The 15,849-nt window shown below is 51.9% G+C and overlaps 1 protein-coding gene across 8 annotated transcripts in view; it reads left to right on the plus strand.

Annotated features, from left to right (window-relative positions):
* Positions 1 to 15,849, plus strand: part of RAP1GAP2 (RAP1 GTPase activating protein 2) — a 218,431-nt gene that overhangs the window by 68,310 nt on the left and 134,272 nt on the right. Inside the window, exon 1 of one of the 8 annotated variants that reach the window (XM_070772832.1) lies at positions 4,377 to 4,532. The exons of the other annotated variants lie outside the window; for them this stretch is intronic. Within the exon in view, the coding sequence (XP_070628933.1) occupies positions 4,426 to 4,532 (107 nt within the window). The 5' untranslated portion in view covers positions 4,377 to 4,425. Of the gene's footprint in view, positions 1 to 4,376; positions 4,533 to 15,849 lie in introns of those variants that run through there. 8 annotated transcript variants of the gene reach the window in all.

A 15,849-nucleotide genomic window follows, 5' to 3' on the forward strand; every position in this document is an offset into this window, starting at 1 on the left:
GCTCGGAAATGCCACACAAGTCACTGAGATCCGTTTCCAGAATCTGAGCCAGTTTCTCGGCAGATCCCCTGTTCGGTGGGATGTGTGTGGCTCCGGGGAGGTAGGCTGCGCTGCGGTTCCCAGACTTGGCTCCTGTGCCCAGCATGGGCATGGCCTGTTGCTGTTACCGAAGGACCCTGTTGTGGGATGGACCCCTTTGGGGGGCTGGTTGTGAGTTCTGAGACAGGGGAGGTTAGGAGCTGGGAGGAGAGTCAACGTGTTGGCGAAGATCTCTCTTGCATCTCTCTCTCTCTTTTCAAAATAGAAACTGCTTCCCCACCTCAAATGACCTTCCCAATCTTTCCCTTCCCTCCCTTTTCCCTCTCCCCTTCCTCTCCGCCCCTCCTCCCCGCTCCTCCTCTTCTGCTCATTTGGTGATGTCCCAGAGACGCAATAGTAACGTGGTCCAGCAGGGGGCGCTGACGTACCTGCCACGAATGAATGTCAGTCTGGTTCTTTGCAAGCCCAGGTGTGAGTGCGCTGCCGAAAGGAGACATGTGGTTGGGGTTGGGGGGCTTCTGAGTGATTTCTCTGAGCTGGAGCTGGTGTGTGTGTGAGTGTACCCTCAAAGGCATAAGAGCGTGAGGGGTTCTGACCCGTCCTGAGCAGATCTAATATTGTATGGTTTTAACTCTTGAATTGCTCCAAAGTTGGTGTGATGGTTGGGCACACTGTCCCCTGCAGAAGGGGACAAGCAAGACATCTAAAAAAAGCTGGTTTTCGTAAAAGGCCCCACCCCGTGTGGCTCCGCAGCCCCGGTTGCCCCACATCTACCCACGATCCTAGCCAAGAAGGGCTGCGATCCTTCTGGAGAGTAGTGGAGGTAGGGTGGGGCGGGGAGGGAGCGCTTACTTTGGGCTCTCTCAGACCTAGACGCTGGCAGCGGGGCTGAGTCCCGGTTTCACACGGATGTGTCTCCTGGAGCGGCTTCCTAGGCACAGAAGGCTCTTTTCTTCAGGACCAAGCATGCGTGTCTGTCTGCCTCACCCCACTGGTCCCTTAGGAATGGGGCTGTGCAGCTGTCTGCCCTCTGTTCATGATTAACTCCCCCATCCCCTCCTCATCTCCAGCTCCCATCCAGGCGCCCCCGCAGCATTTGGGTTTCCCTGGATTAGGGGCAGAGACTCAAACTGGCAGCCTCCTGGCACTTTGTTCTCAGGGACTGTGGACTGGAAACAGGTGGGGGGCTGGAACAGACCTTGGAGGTCCTGTGAGCTGGGACACCTCTACCGATAAACTGCTGCTAAATGACTTGGGATCTGGGAGGAGACCCCTTGTCTGACCACTTCTGTCCTCAGTGACCTCATTCCCTGTAGTCTGGAAGTGTCCAGCCTTCTCGGTCCACCCCAAAGTGCCCCATGGATGTGGCCCTAGAGGGCCTTTGAGTTACCCATCTGAAAAATTGTTCTCTTTTAATTCTCTTTCAAACTTTGTGATTTCTTCAAGGACAGGGTCTTCATTTCGCGCAAGCGTGTAGCTAACATCTAACGCTTGTCTTTTAACGAAGGTACTTCAGGTGCCAAACCTTCACCAGCCAATGGTTTTGAGCTGGGATTTAATAAATTTGTATTTGTTTTTATGGGGTGAATGGCAAGTGAGTTAAGAAATGAGTGGACTTAAAGCAAAATAATAAGTAAATAACTGAGTAGTATGGTATTAAGACAAAAAATTGTGAAGGTGGCATGCGAATGGCCTGATTTGGGGGAACAGTGGCTGGGTCACAGTGGATAAGCCAGCTGGGAATGGGATGGTTTTGTGGTTTCATGTGTGCTAGCCCTGTTTGTTTTAGCAAGGGTGGTCTTAACGTTCTCTTACCCGAGTCTCCTGCACAAAGCTGGATGCACCCTAGTTATTTCCTAATTGCTGGTGGGATGGGCCCATCTAGCAAATGGCCATTACCTTCTCTGCTTTTGATGGTTTTGGTGTTTTCAAATGTTTCCGTGTTTCCTGTGTGGGGCGTGGGCAAAAGGTAAGACTCTCCATCCCCAGGAAACGTCTACATCTTAGGGCACTAGGAATCAGATCAGGTCTTTTGGGGACAACCTTATATTTTCAGCCACACTGGGGCTAGAAACATTGAAGTTATAGATGAGTTGAGAGGGCCTGGAACCCCAGAATGGCAATGAATAAAGTTACCTCCTCAGTGGAAAGATTTTTCACTTTCATCCCAGTGTCCTGTTTCCCACTGATGCACTTGACCTAAAATACCTCCCAGGAAGTGGGGTGCAGGTGGGAGCCATTCATAGTCACCCACCTGGAAGGGGGTCAGGTTTTGCACTGAGATGAACTCTGCCCCTGTGTGTGGATAAAATACACCCTATGCTGGCCTGGACCTACGGCCAGTGCCCCCAGCACCCTCCTGACTATGGAGAGGTTCTGTGAATGGCAAAGGCTGGAGAAGCCCTGGGCTCTAGTGCTGGGGCTCTGCCCCCTTGCCCACTGAGGACGTACTCATTTCCCCATCCTTCTTCCAGACTGATTCTCAGGTCACTTAACTTGTGTAGTCCTTGCAGCCCGGCTAGCTGCAGTCCCAGGGGTGGGGCCTGGGGCACTGTTTTCTGGCTATAAATAGATGGCCATGGCTATATCTGTGATCTCCCACCACCCAGCCAGGCTCAGGGGGCTGAGGCCATGGCTAATGGACGCTTCATAAATAACCCAGGCACAATTTGGCATCCCTCTGGTGCTCCCTGCCCTGCCCCCATTCCAATGCCAGCAAGAAGCTGTGCCCACTGGAGAGGTGGGGTTGAGGCCACAGGCCCTTGAACCATTCACCACCCCGGTCCCCTCTCCAGCAAAGTCCCTTTCCTGTCTGGCTTTTCTCTGCTTGCTTGAACAGCAGACTGTATTTAAAAACAAAACAAAACAAAACAAACAAACAAAAAAAACCAAGGCAAATTGCCTGTGGGACCTCTTTGGCCCCAAAAGGGCTGTTTCCCCAAGATGGACTAATTGCCTTGTTTTAATTCCCTCCAGCTCTCTACCCATTCCCTTCCCTGGGGGTGGTGGAAGGAAAAGCCAAGCCAGTAGTTAGGCAGAGGGTGGGGGGAGTTGGGGTGCTGAGAGGAGGTGAGGCTTCCTGGCAGCAAATGGAAGAGAATGAGTGGGGCTTAGGAGCACCTTGCTCCCCACAGTAGGGACCCGGCCAGAGCCCTTTTCCCACGGCCTGACATGACCTTCCTTTTGCATTCTGAAGGGAAGATGAAGCATGGACGCGATGTGGGAAGAATGCAGGCAGGGTGCATGCGGCTGGTGCTGGAGCCCCGGCTGCTGGTGGAATGGGGTGCCCCCTCCCTCAACTTGCATCTCCCTGTCAACCTGGGACGCGAGGTGCGGGTGTAACAGCCGGGAAATCGATCTTGGACCCTATGTTGTGTCAAACTCCCAGGGTCGGGAGAACAAATGTTAACCGAGGGGACTGAGCCCAGCCCACATAGACGCTGACTCTGTAGTAGATCCCTCAGCCCCAGCACGACGAGCCCTTCCCAGATTTGGGGAAAGGTGAGAGTTAGCATCCAGTCGAGTCAAAGCGCCAGGGAGCCCCGGCCCGGGAGGGCGGGCGCCGCGCGCTGGGCGCGGGATGCGCTTCTCACCGCCAGGCAGCCTGAATCGGGTGGGGGAGGCCCGCGGCGGTGCCCGCGCGCGGAGGCAGTTTCGCTTGGACTGAGGACGCGCGGTTTCCTCTCGGTGCATGTTTTTCTACCTCTGTTTTAAAGACAGTGACAGCATCGGAGAAGTATCCCGGCGGGCCGGGCTGGGAGAGAGCGTCAGCCGCCTTTGCCTGGGGAGGGAGCCCGGGGCCGGGCCAGCGGGGGCGGGCGACGCGGAGCGCAGAGGAGGGGACCGAGGAGAGGCGAGGGAGCCCTGGGGCCTGGCCGCCCGGCAGGACGGGAAGGGGCCAGGGCGCGGGGCAGAGAGCGAACCCCGGCGCCGAGCCCCGCGAGCGCTGAGCGCGAGCCGGTCGCCTCCCTGCGGGGCGGCTGGGCCACCCTTACCGCCCGCACCCGGGGCGCCCCGGGCCGGGGCCAGAGAGGCGGGGTCGGGGCGGCGTCCGGGGCGCGGGCGGCGCGTCGGAGCCGGAGTCCCGGAGCCGCCCGTCCGGGCCGCGCCCCGAGCGAGCCTTGGAAATGCCCACGCTGGGGGAGCGGGCACCGGCCGCCCGGCGGGGCCCGAGGAGACGCTGAAGGTCGCCGGGAAGTGAGCGCCCGGTCACCTGACCCCCGGGGTGCACCTAGGCGGGGCGGGGCCCATGCGAGGCGAGCGGCCGGGGACCCGGGCGCCGGCGCAGGGGCCGGGAGCGGGCGTCGCGGAGCGCGCGGAGCCGGGCCGGCGGGGGCGCGCGGCGGGCGGGCGAGGGCGCGGCCGGGCACTGCCGGCGGCCTCGCCATGTCCCAGCCGGCGGGCAGGATGCATTGCCGAAAGGCTGGGATCCGCGCCGCCGTGGTGCTCATTGGACTCCTGCACAAATCCCGAAAGCAGAGTAAAGAGAAAAGGTAACGCCTGGCGGCGCCACCTCCCTCTTCCCGCCGCTTTCGGGCTCAATCCCCGTTTTCTTTGGGGTGGACTTTTCCAAGAGAGCATTTGGCTCCGAGCTGGATGGGAGAAAGCCTCCACTCTGGGCGCCGTCGGGCGAGCGAGTTCGGAGCTTAGCCCCGGACACTGGCTGTTATGGGAAAAAGCCCAGGCAGGGCATTGGCTGAATCGGGGATGGGGGGAACGGTGGGTGAGCGCGGCCGGGAGGATCATTCGGACTCCATCCCGCACAGAGGGGCACCAGATGCTTCACCCCCACTCCTCGAATTTGCCTAGCGCGGCGTCCTTCCCAAAGCCTGCAGCGCGGGTACCATTGAATCGACCCGGGCGACCGTCCCTGGCTCAGGCCCCGACCCGAGTGGCCCAATGCGCTGGAGATGCCATTTGCTTCTCTGCAACTTGGCTGAGCCCGCGAGGGGCCGGCCAGGTTGGGATCTGCTAGCTTCGTGCACGATGCCGTCAGGCCAGGAGCAAGTTTGGAGGTTGTCTATCACCTCCACCCCCGCCTCCGTGTCTCTCTGTCTTTGGGTTTCTCTGTCTTTCACCATTCTTGGGTTTACTCTCGTGTTTGCTCCTGAATGTTGAAAATCGTTCTCCCAGGCTGTTTCAGAGATAGGCTGGAGGGCCTGTGGGGGTGAGAGATGTGGGGTTTGGGATGGGCAAAGGAGCTTTGGAGGCACCTTCCTGGACCCACAAAACCCCAGGGAGCTGGCCATACAGGCTGGCAGAGCCTCTGTCCTCTATAGGGTACATGAGCCCAAAGTCTGCCAGCAACTGGGGGTCATTAGAGTTGACTGTCCACAGACATGTGGTGGGGGTGTGGGGCAGACTGGTGGCCCTGCTGTATTCTAATTTCCAGAGACGTTCAGAGTTAGTGCTGCATTCTACGTTGATCAAGGGCTCAGACAAGGACAATGGAGCCAGAGAATACCTGGGTGGTGACTGGTGGCCCCTGGGCTCACCCAGAAGTTGGGTGTGCCTGGGGGAGGTGGTGGGCAGTGAAGTGGAGCACTTGGAACAACCGGCATGGGTTGCCCCCTACAGTCCGGCTGTCTTCTGTCCCTCTCGTCCCCCTTCCTATAATGTAATTCAGTGTTTCCCACAGCCTGGGATGAATCTCCAGTGAAGTAACTGAAGGTGGTTAAGCATGAAATAGCATTGAGTCACCTAGTGAGAAAGTTCTTCCCTTTTCAGTTCTCTGCTAATCCTTGTGATTTCTTCAAGGGGCAAGTTTCAGGTTGGTGCTAGTCTGACTTTAACACCTTTTAAACACTTGCTAATCTCCCACTTATAACAAAGAGAGAGCAGACCTCTGGCTCAGGGCCTTTAAGTGGGGGAACAGTGCCTGCCTGCAACTTAGGTTGTTTTTGTAGGGTTTATTTTTAGGATTCTGTCCTGGCTATGGCCAGTGGTACTGATGTTCTCTCTTGCAGTGGTGATATGAAGCATCACTTTAAATTAGCCGAATCAAGTCACAAGAATGAGTCTATTTAGTAGAAATGGTACAGATGGTGTAGAACATAGCACAAATTCTGCAGGTGATCTAGGAATGAATGATGCTCAGGACGCACTTGTCTAGCAGAAAAAGCTGCCAGAGGGACTCAGGACCTCAGGGCTCCAGGTCTGGTCCCCATTCTCCCCTAGACTTTGATTCTCATCCATTCCCTGCTCTTTGGCATTTTATATGTACAGATGAGCAAGCCAGCCCTTTACAGTCAGAAAGATACGGGGTGGCTGCTCCAAGACAACCTGGACCTGTTTTGAGGGATGAGAAGGGAGGCATGCTCCATGGAAAGGCAGCTAGTTGAGAATCGCTCCTGTCTCTGAGTGTTGAACGTGGATGTGTGGCAGAGGCCCAGAAGCTCTAGTCCCCCCTCCTCTCTTGACCATGACATGATGGAGTTCATCTCTCTGAGCCTCAGTTTCTGCATCCCCACAAAAGGCATGCAAGGCTCAAGGGAGATGATGTGGGTCATGATGCATCTGATAGGTAGGAAGTACTGCATGAGGATGGAGGGATTTCAGCAGATCGCTCCCATTCTCCTCTCTCTGTGCCCGTGTCCTGGAAACCACGGTAAGATGGCAGGTGGTGACAGCCCCACCAGTGGTCCAGACCAGCTGTGTGTGGACTGAGAAGGCAGCCAGATGGGTGTGGGCCTGAGCAGAGAGAGTGTGGGCTTGGGGGGCTGCAGTGAGGCACAGGGCAGGACTTGGACAGGGAACAGGAAGGGATTGGCCCAGGTGAGGATGCCCCAGGCTCCTGGTACTTGTGTTTCCTCCTGGCTGTTCTGTGCTTTTCCCTGCAATGCAGGCAGACAGTGGTGACCCTCTCAGCCTCTGCCTTTGTCCTGTTTTTCTGTTGCTCCTGCTATGCTGATGGCTCTGGCCGTGGATTTAACCTGCCAAGGAGAGAGAGGGCTTGCTTTCATGCTTGTGCTGAACGACCTTTACTTCCCTTGCTGTTTGTTATCTGGAGTTTCTTTGTCTCTGAGTGTCTGAAATCAGTGCACACGATTGACCCTTACTCTGCAGGCACTGGCCATGGGGGCCCTGGAGCAGGCTGCAGCTGCCAGCCTCTCTTAAGCACTTCCTAAGCTCCATGCTGAGTGTGAAATTTGCCGAGTTCCTCCTTCCTCCCCCATCTCATCACAGGGTCAGGTCAGATTCAGGTCCCCTTGTCATCCATCCCAGAAGGCTTGATTCACCCATCGATCTTCCCAGCACCTCTAATTGACAGGCCTGTGCAGATAATACTCCTGGCTGTTGGCCATGAGGGATGGAAGGTACTGTGTGTCTTGTAGTAATGGCCCAGTGGTCCTTCATCTTCCTGCCCTCCCCAGGCCACTTGGAAATATTGTTTGGGAGGGGGAGGGAGGTATGCCAGGCAGAGTGGTTACAACATTGGTAATCCATACGGGCGCAGAAGCAGGAGACTTCCAGGCACTCTTGGTAGGTCCTGAGAACTATACCAGAAGCACCAGCCTCAGATTGCCTCCTGGAGAAATGGGAGTGGGGCTCACCAGCCTTGATCTGATGGCTCTGTGGGAGATATGGGACAACCTGGAGGTCCTGCTTCTTTCCTACCATCTTCCAGGAATTCTAGCACCTGTGATCTTATGGAAACAATGTTGTATTTGAGAGGGGATTGAATTTGAATGTGGTTCCAAGGAGGCACCTGAACAAAGCCTTCCTTGGTGATGGCAATTTGAAAGCCCCTGTAGTGGAGAGCACCTTTTTCTTTTCTTTTCTTTCTTTCTTTACTTGGCTGCTCTGGGTCTTAGTTTCGGCATTCAAGATCTTTTAGTTGCTCCATATGGGATCTCGTTCCCTGACCGGGGATCAAACCTGGACCCCTTGCATTGGGAACACAGAGTCTTAGCCACCGGATCACCAGGGAAGTCCCTGGAGAGCTGCTTTAGAGTGCTCTGATTTTCAAAGCATATAGATGTGGCAGAGCGGGGTAAGATCCAGAGAATGGCTTCAGTAATCATAGAAGTGGGTGATGAGGCGGGTGGTGCCCTCTGAAGGGGTGATAGCTTATGGTGTACAGTGTCAGTTTTGTGATCTCCGAAGAAGAAGATGCAGCTTTGGGACCAGGGACCAGGCTCGATCACTCAAGAGTTTTTGTGTAGCAGTATCAAAGTATGGAAAGGGGCAGAGAAAGCTTCTGACATAGACATCAGAAGGAGGACGGAGAGTGTCCCCCTTGCTAGTCTTGTGAAGTGAAGTGAAGTTGCTCAGTTGTGTCCGACTCTTTGTGACCCCATGGACTGTATCCTACCAGGCTCCTCCATCCATGGGATTTTCCAGGCAAGAGTACTGGAGTGGGTTGCCATTTCCTTCTCCAGGAGATCTTCCCAACCCAGGGATCGAACCTGGGTCTCCCACATTGCAGGCAGATGCTTTACTGTTTGAGCCACCAGGAGGCTTTATATACTTTCATCAGACCCACTCCCACAACATATATCTTAAATTAACAAGATTAGAACTAACAATAGAAAGGTCTTACCAGACCCACTCCCACAGTATACAAGTTTTAAGATAACAAGATTAGCCAGAGGGTTCTTGTTAAGGAGAAACATATCCTTGAGCAAGATACATTGTTATATTGACTAAGACAAGGCAATGTAGAAAAAAATTTTTGCCCTTTTCTCCTCCTTGAGAGCCTCAGACCCCTTTCTCCTCCTCCTTGGGGACTCTGGACTTCTTATCAACCTGCCTAAGAATTGACTCAGGGGCAACGGGCATCTTTGGCAGTTGGTTCGAAACAGGGGAACATAATCAAAATATTTACCTTCTGAAATGTGTGGATAAAGTCTGTGTGGCTGCAGGTGTGACATTCTGAACTGAAGAGAGGTCATTTAGCATAAATGAAAGAAAAATCCACATCTTACAGGGGGTAGTTATTTTGGGACAACTCTCACCATGGGGTTTACAAGGAGGAAAATATAAATTCACTCATCATTCAGCAAGTCACTCATGGCAGGCTCTGTGGGGCAGAACAGTGACTCTAACGAATCTGATCCCTCCATGGTGGGACATAATGTACAGAGGGTTAATCCTGTGTAGGTTATTAGAAAAATCTCATCCTTGGCTTAAAAAAAACCCAGCTTTTTATTGTGAAACTTTTAAAGCATGCACAAAATTGGAGAGAATGGTCTAATACAATACCCAGTTTCAGCTTTTATCAACTCATGGCCAATCTTATTTCATTTATTTACTAATTCACTCCCCCGCAAGATTATTTTGAAGTAAATCCCAGACTTTATATCATTTCATTCTTAAATATTTCATGCATCTTAAAGATAAGAATTCTTCCGAAAAACTAGCAATGATCATACCCCCTAAGTTAACAATAATTTCTTAATATCACATTCAGTCAGTGTTCAGATTTCCCTTATTGCCTCTTAAAAGTTTTATTTTTTATTTAGATTTTATGGTTCATTTACTGTCTCATATCCCCCCAGTCAAAGATGATTATTTCTTTTTTTTGCCTCATAAAAGTTTTTCTAAAGTGTTTTGGGGTTAAGATTCACAAAATCCAGTGTGATTGGTGATACGTCTCATTATAAGTTTTCTCCTACAACTCATTTTTTTTTCTTTCCTCCTTATAATTTCTTTATCGAAGAAAGTGGGTTGCTTGTCTTGGGGAGTTTCCCACAATCAGGATTTTGTGGATGGAGTCTCTGGGTGTCATTTAACTTGTTCTCCTTTCCTCTATGTAAGTGTCAGTGGTATTTAGTTTTAGAGGCTACAGTAGATTTGGGTATGATTTTTTTTTTTTTTTTGGTGAGACTATGCTAGTGGAAGTTGGGCTTCCCTGGTGGCTCAGATGGTAAAAAATATGCCTGCAGTGCAGGAGACCAGGGTTCGATGTCTGGGTTGGGAAGATCCCCTGGAGAAGGAAATGGCAACCCACTCCAGTATTCTTGCCTGGAGGATTCCATGGACAGAGAAACTCGGTGGGCTACAGTCCATGGGGTCACAAAGAGTCGGACATGACTGAGCGACTAATACTATGCTAGTGGAAGGACCCCCAGGCGGCGCAGTGGTAAAGCAGCATGCCAGTGCAGAAGATGTAGGACACCAGGTTCCATCCCTGGGTCAGGAAGATGCCCTGGAGGAGGAAATGGCAACCCACTCCAGTATTCTTGCCTGGGAAATCCCATGGACAGAGGAGCCTGGAGGGCTACAGTCCATGGGGTCTCAAAGAGTCAGACATGACTGAGTGACTGAGCATGCATATACACTAGTGAAGTTGTCCAGTTGTCTGCTTTTGTGATATCAGCAGTCACTGATTGCTTTGTCCTTAGGGTTTGAAGGCTGGTGTCATGGATGATACCTGGGTTCTCACATGGGAGAGCTGGTGCCAGCCCTTCGAGCTGCGTGAAGTCTGAGCCTGAGGAGTGTCGAAGAGTACTGGCCTTGGAGCTCCAGGGTCCTGGGGCTGGAAAGGGTGCAAGGCAGGAGCTGGTCTGCTCCCAGGCCCCGGAACAGATGGCCGTTTGTTCTCGTCTTAGGAGGTGACTTGGTCCTGCCCTCTGCGGAAGGGCCTGCCCTCTGCGGAAGGGCCTGGTCTTCACCCTTTCTTGTCTCATGCTTGAGCCAGTTGCTATCGTTGCTTTAAAGAACAAACCTCTCCCTTTAACCAGCTTCCCATTTTTAACCTCATTGCAAGTCTGAGGAGTTAAGGAACAGAATTTGAGGTGTAAATGAGTGTATTAGATTCCTTTTGAACCATTATTTTAATCTTCTAATTGGTCTCCTCACTTCTTGTCCCCCTTACCTCTTCTCCTGACGGTTGCCACAGTGGAGTTTTAAAAATTCAAATATAAAACAATACAAAAAAATTCAAATACGATCAAGTCTGTCTACTGCAAGAAGCTCTCCATGGGCTTTCCATTATACTTTATTTTTAAAATTTTATTTTTTAAAGTTTTTTTTTAATGGCTTTATTTATTTTTGGAGCTGTGCAGCATGTGGGATCTTTGTTTCTCGATCAGGGATTGAACCTGCATCCCTTCTGTTAGAAGCATGGAGTCTTAACCACTGGACCACAGGGAAGTGCCTCCATTACACGTGAAATGAAATCTAAAATCTGAAGCTGGGTCCACGTCCCCTCCCTGGTTCTATGAACTTACCTCTGACCTTGTTCCCCCTCCCCACTGTGATCATTGTACTTCAGTGGCAAAGGCCTTCTCTCTGTTTCTGGAACATGCCAAGGTTGCTTCTACCCCAGGCCTTTTACACATGTTATTTACCGTGACTTCACTAACCATGCGGAGAAGGCAATGGCACCCCACTCCAGTACTCTTGCCTGGAAAATCCCATGGATGGAGGAGCCTGGTAGGCTGCAGTCCATGGGGTCGCTAAGAGTTGGGCACGACTGAGCGACTTCACTTTCACTTTTCACTTTCATGCATTGGAGAAGGAAATGGCAACCCACTCCAGTGTTCTTGCCTGGAGAATCCCAGGAACGGGGGAGCCTGGTGGGCTGCCATCTATGGGGTCGCACAGAGTCGGACACGACTGAAGCGACGCGGCGGCAGCAGCACTAACCATGCTTCCTCATCATCTGGCTCTCAACTCAGATATCATCTCCTCCAAAGGGACTCCTCTGACCATCCAACCTAAGCAACTCATTCCAGCCGTTACAACTTTACCTTGATTTATTTCCTCCGTGGCACTTACCGTTAACTGATATCATCTAGCATGGGTAATAAACAATTCATTGACTATCTCCTCCCCTAGAAGGCGAGTTGTCTGAGAGCAAGGACTTTGCCTTTTCCACATCATTGCTGAGAACAGGAGCGCTCGGTAAATATTTACTGAATGAATGAGTGGGTGCTCATGAGACTCACTGACCCCTCAGGCGAAATGTGCTCACAGCTTCTTACCTTGAAGTCCTCTTAATACTGTAGTGCTCTCTGAGATGGGTTTCAAGATGTCCCTTTTCTTTCTCTCTCTTTTTTTGGCCATACCATGTAGCCTGCAGAACTTCCCTGACCGGGGATGGAACCTGCGCCCTCTGCAGTGGAAGCATGGAGTGTCAACCACTGGGCCACCAGGGAGCTAGCTCCTTTCTTGTCTGCGATTTCCCCCCTTGCCTCTTGTTCCTTTCCTTCCACAAGAGATTTTGGGGAGAAATGAACCAGATCACTTGCACGTGGGTATTTTTCACGTTATTCCTCTGACTCCTTCCTGCCTCTGCGTGGTTCAGGGACCCATAGATGGGAGGGTCCCGGCTGAGTCCAGCCCATCCTGAAGCTGCGACTGGGACACCAGGACTGTCCTGACTCTGGGTTCCTAGATTTCGGGTCCTGGAGCTGCTACCCGACAGGCAGAAGCGGGGTCCCTTCATTCATGCCAAAGAGGGGCCAGTGGGCGCCTGAATTAGCAATCAGTCTCCATTAGCAAATATATATATTTTTTGAAATGTAGCTTTATCTCTTGGGAGCCTGTGTAGTGCACAGATGGCTGGTTACCAGGATGTTGCCAAATAGAGGGCTTGCCAGGCTCGCTTGGTTAAACCAGCGAGAATCACTTCTGTGCGCTCGGGGGCTGCTGAAGGGCTCAGGAAGTTTCTCAGTCATTTTAAGCAGATGAGGCACCCCCTCACCCTCAGCCTGGTCCCCACCCCACCCCACACCTGCCCGACAAACGGAGTTTATTTGCCTCCGGAATCCATAAAAAATAAAGGAGGTAGGCAAGATGATTTCAGGTGGACAAGCATTTTTTGTTTTAATAGCTATTAAAAAAAAAAAATTCTGGCAAGTGATGCTGGTTTTCTGTGTACGGCACTTACATAATGCTTTAAAAAAGTAAGTTTGTTTAAGTAAAAAATTGCGAATTAATTTAAAGAGAAGTGTTAAGAGAAGTAATAGGTGGTACGCGGATTAGGGGAAGATGGGGAAGGTGGTGCTGACATGCCTGTGGCTCAGGGAGGACGGGAGCCTGTTTCTCGTATGTTAGAATGGATGCTGCAGCATCTGGGTCGTTGAGGACTGAATGGTTGTCACAAGCCAGCACCTTTTGAGACTTACTGTTTGCGAGGCTCTGGGCCGAGGGCTCGTGTGCCTGCCTATCAATTCTACCAGTTATTATCTTTGTTTTCTAGCTGAGAGACAGAGGCTCAGAGGTCGAGGATCATGCTGGGGACAGAATCAGAGGTGGAGGAATGGGGATTTTAAGCTGCTTCTGCTGCAGTCCAAAGGCTGTGATCTTAACTATTATGTTATCTGGAACCCATAAGCACTTAGGCAGTGCCTGGCTTCTGAGAAGTGCTTATTCCGTGCCGCTGCTATTATTATGAATGTACTGAGGTGTAACATCCATACAGTGAGCGTACAAGTCTTAAAGATACCGCTCAGTGACTTGCCACATATTTATCTGCCTGTGTAGACACCACCCGGGTCAGATATAGCATTTTCCAGCACCCCAGCAGGCTCCCTCAGGCTCCTCCACAGTCCAGTTATAATTACTATGGAGTCGGCCCATTGCCTTACATCTGGGTGGTACCTGGGGTAGCCTTGACCATGGTAAAGGGAACTCATGTCATGAGTTAGAATTTCTGAGTGGGGAGCCCCAGTTCGGCCATGGTGGATGGTGCCAGACTCTGCACTGGTTTCTAGGGACAAATAAGCCTGGTTTCACCTTCCCCTCTCCTTCCAGACGTGTTCACTGTGCACCTGGAGCTCGTGCTCTGTTTATTCACTGCCCTTGGAGCAAGGCTGGGTTGAAAAATTGTCACTTGCTTTTAAGCTTATCAGTTATGAACACTCTGTTTCATGAAGGCTGGAGCCCTGGCCAGCTGCTTCCCGGAGCCCTTTGCGGGTGGACTGACCCTGCGGGGCCACTTCTCTGAAGGGGGGTGGTGGGGTGGGAGCTGGTTGTTGGTCAGAGCCGCCCCCTCCCCATCCTTCCCTTCCTTCCCACTTTTCTGTGTCTTCGTTGTAAAGATCTTTACCAACCACACTGAATGTGTGTCGTACAATCAGGGTGCTGTGCTAATACTTGTTGTCATAAATGCTTACTCTCAAAGCACAGACTTGTGGTTACTGGGGGGGAGGATGGAGGTAAGGGATTGTTAGGGAGTTTGGGATGGACATGTACACACTGCTAATTTTAAATGGATAACCAACAAGGACTTACTGTACAGCACGTGGAACTTTGCTCAACATTATGTGGCGATATTATGTGGATGGAGGGGAGTTTGGGGGAGAATGTGCTGGGTGCTCAGTCATGTCCAACTCTTTGCGACCCCATGGGCTGTAGCCCACCAGGCTCCTCTGTCCGTAGGAGGAAGAGCAAGAATACTGGAGTGGGCTGTCATTTCCTCCTCCAGGGTAATCTTCCTGACCCAGGGATTGAACCCATGTCTTGCGTCTCCTGCATTGCAGGCTGATTCTTTACTGCTGAGCCACTGGGGAATGGATACATGTGTATGTATGGCTGAGTCCCTTCACTGTCTACCCGAAACTATCACAACATTGTTCATCAGCTTTACTCCAATACAAGGTTACACGTTTAAAAAATAATAATAACACCCCCCCCCTCCAAAATAAGCGCTTACTCTCGGGGCTCAAAAATAGCCCCCGAGCAAGGTGCAGCTCTCACTGGGCTTACAGGACAGACCCTCAGAAGGGTGGAGGACCCCGCCCCGCTCATTTTTCACTGTCATGTGCTTCATAACCAGACTGTCCTGTCTGCAGAGAGTGGGGAGAGCTGGCACCTGGGCATTTAGAGTCGGAGGCAGAAGTCAGAAGCTGGCCCCTGCAGACTCCTTAGGTCTTCGAGAAGCCTCCTCTCTGTGCCAGACTCTGTTGGAGGCACTGCGGATGCAGCAGGGAACAGCGCAAAGCCTTGCCTGTTCTCCAGGGACTTGTTAGACCCACATATGTTTTTCACTTTTAAGTCAGTATTTTTGAATTGGAAGATTCCGTGTTACTAATGTGTATTTCAGCCTTCTATGGAGAAATCAGAAGTTCTGGCAATGCTGGCCGGGCCTGCCTTCCCGCCTGGCACTTCCACTGCCAGTTGCCGGCTCCCTGTGGGGCTGGTGCCCTCCTGCTCACCCCAGCACCCATACCTGGCTGCCCCTGTGTCACCTACCCCTGTTGTGAGGGATTGGGTGTAGAGTGTGGGAAGCAGGAGGCTCAGGGTTGGGGAGCTCTATGTGTAATTAATGAAATATGCAGGCTGGGGGTTGGGTTTTAGCCAGGCATGCCCTTGGGTCTTCTTGGTTTGGGGCAAGTCCATTGTGACCAGAAATGAGGGGTCCTGGCAGTGTGGCTGGGTGCCCTGCAGGAGCTGGGCTGGAGAATGGCCACTGTTCATTTGCCTGTAGATGTTCCTCTTGTCTTATCCTCCCTAATTACCCTCCAAACAAAAATAACAGAAAGATGGAAGGCTGGGTTCCATAGAGCACAGACTCACGAATTCCCAAGAGAAGGGACAGGGATGAGAACTAGTATTGAGCTCCCCTCTGGGCATGGCACTGGGCTGGCACTTGAACCTCACTCATTTCATTCTCTGCAAGACTGCTCGTCGTGATTTCCATTTTTCATGGAGGAGAAAGCGGAGGTTCAGGAGTGACACAGCCAGTGTCACTCAGCTTCTATAGGAGAGCTGAGATTCAAACCCCAGCCTGATGCCAAATCCTAGGCTTTTGTCCTTTCGCCTATTACATGGTGACCCTGGCCAAGTTCCTTGAACTCTCTGCCCTTGACTTTCACCTTCTATGAAGTGGACTGTACTGTATTTCAGGTGTATGAGACA

The sequence above is a fragment of the Bos indicus genome, chromosome 19 (assembly GCF_029378745.1).
Source record: "Bos indicus isolate NIAB-ARS_2022 breed Sahiwal x Tharparkar chromosome 19, NIAB-ARS_B.indTharparkar_mat_pri_1.0, whole genome shotgun sequence".
In the NCBI taxonomy this organism is placed as follows: Eukaryota; Metazoa; Chordata; class Mammalia; order Artiodactyla; family Bovidae; genus Bos; species Bos indicus.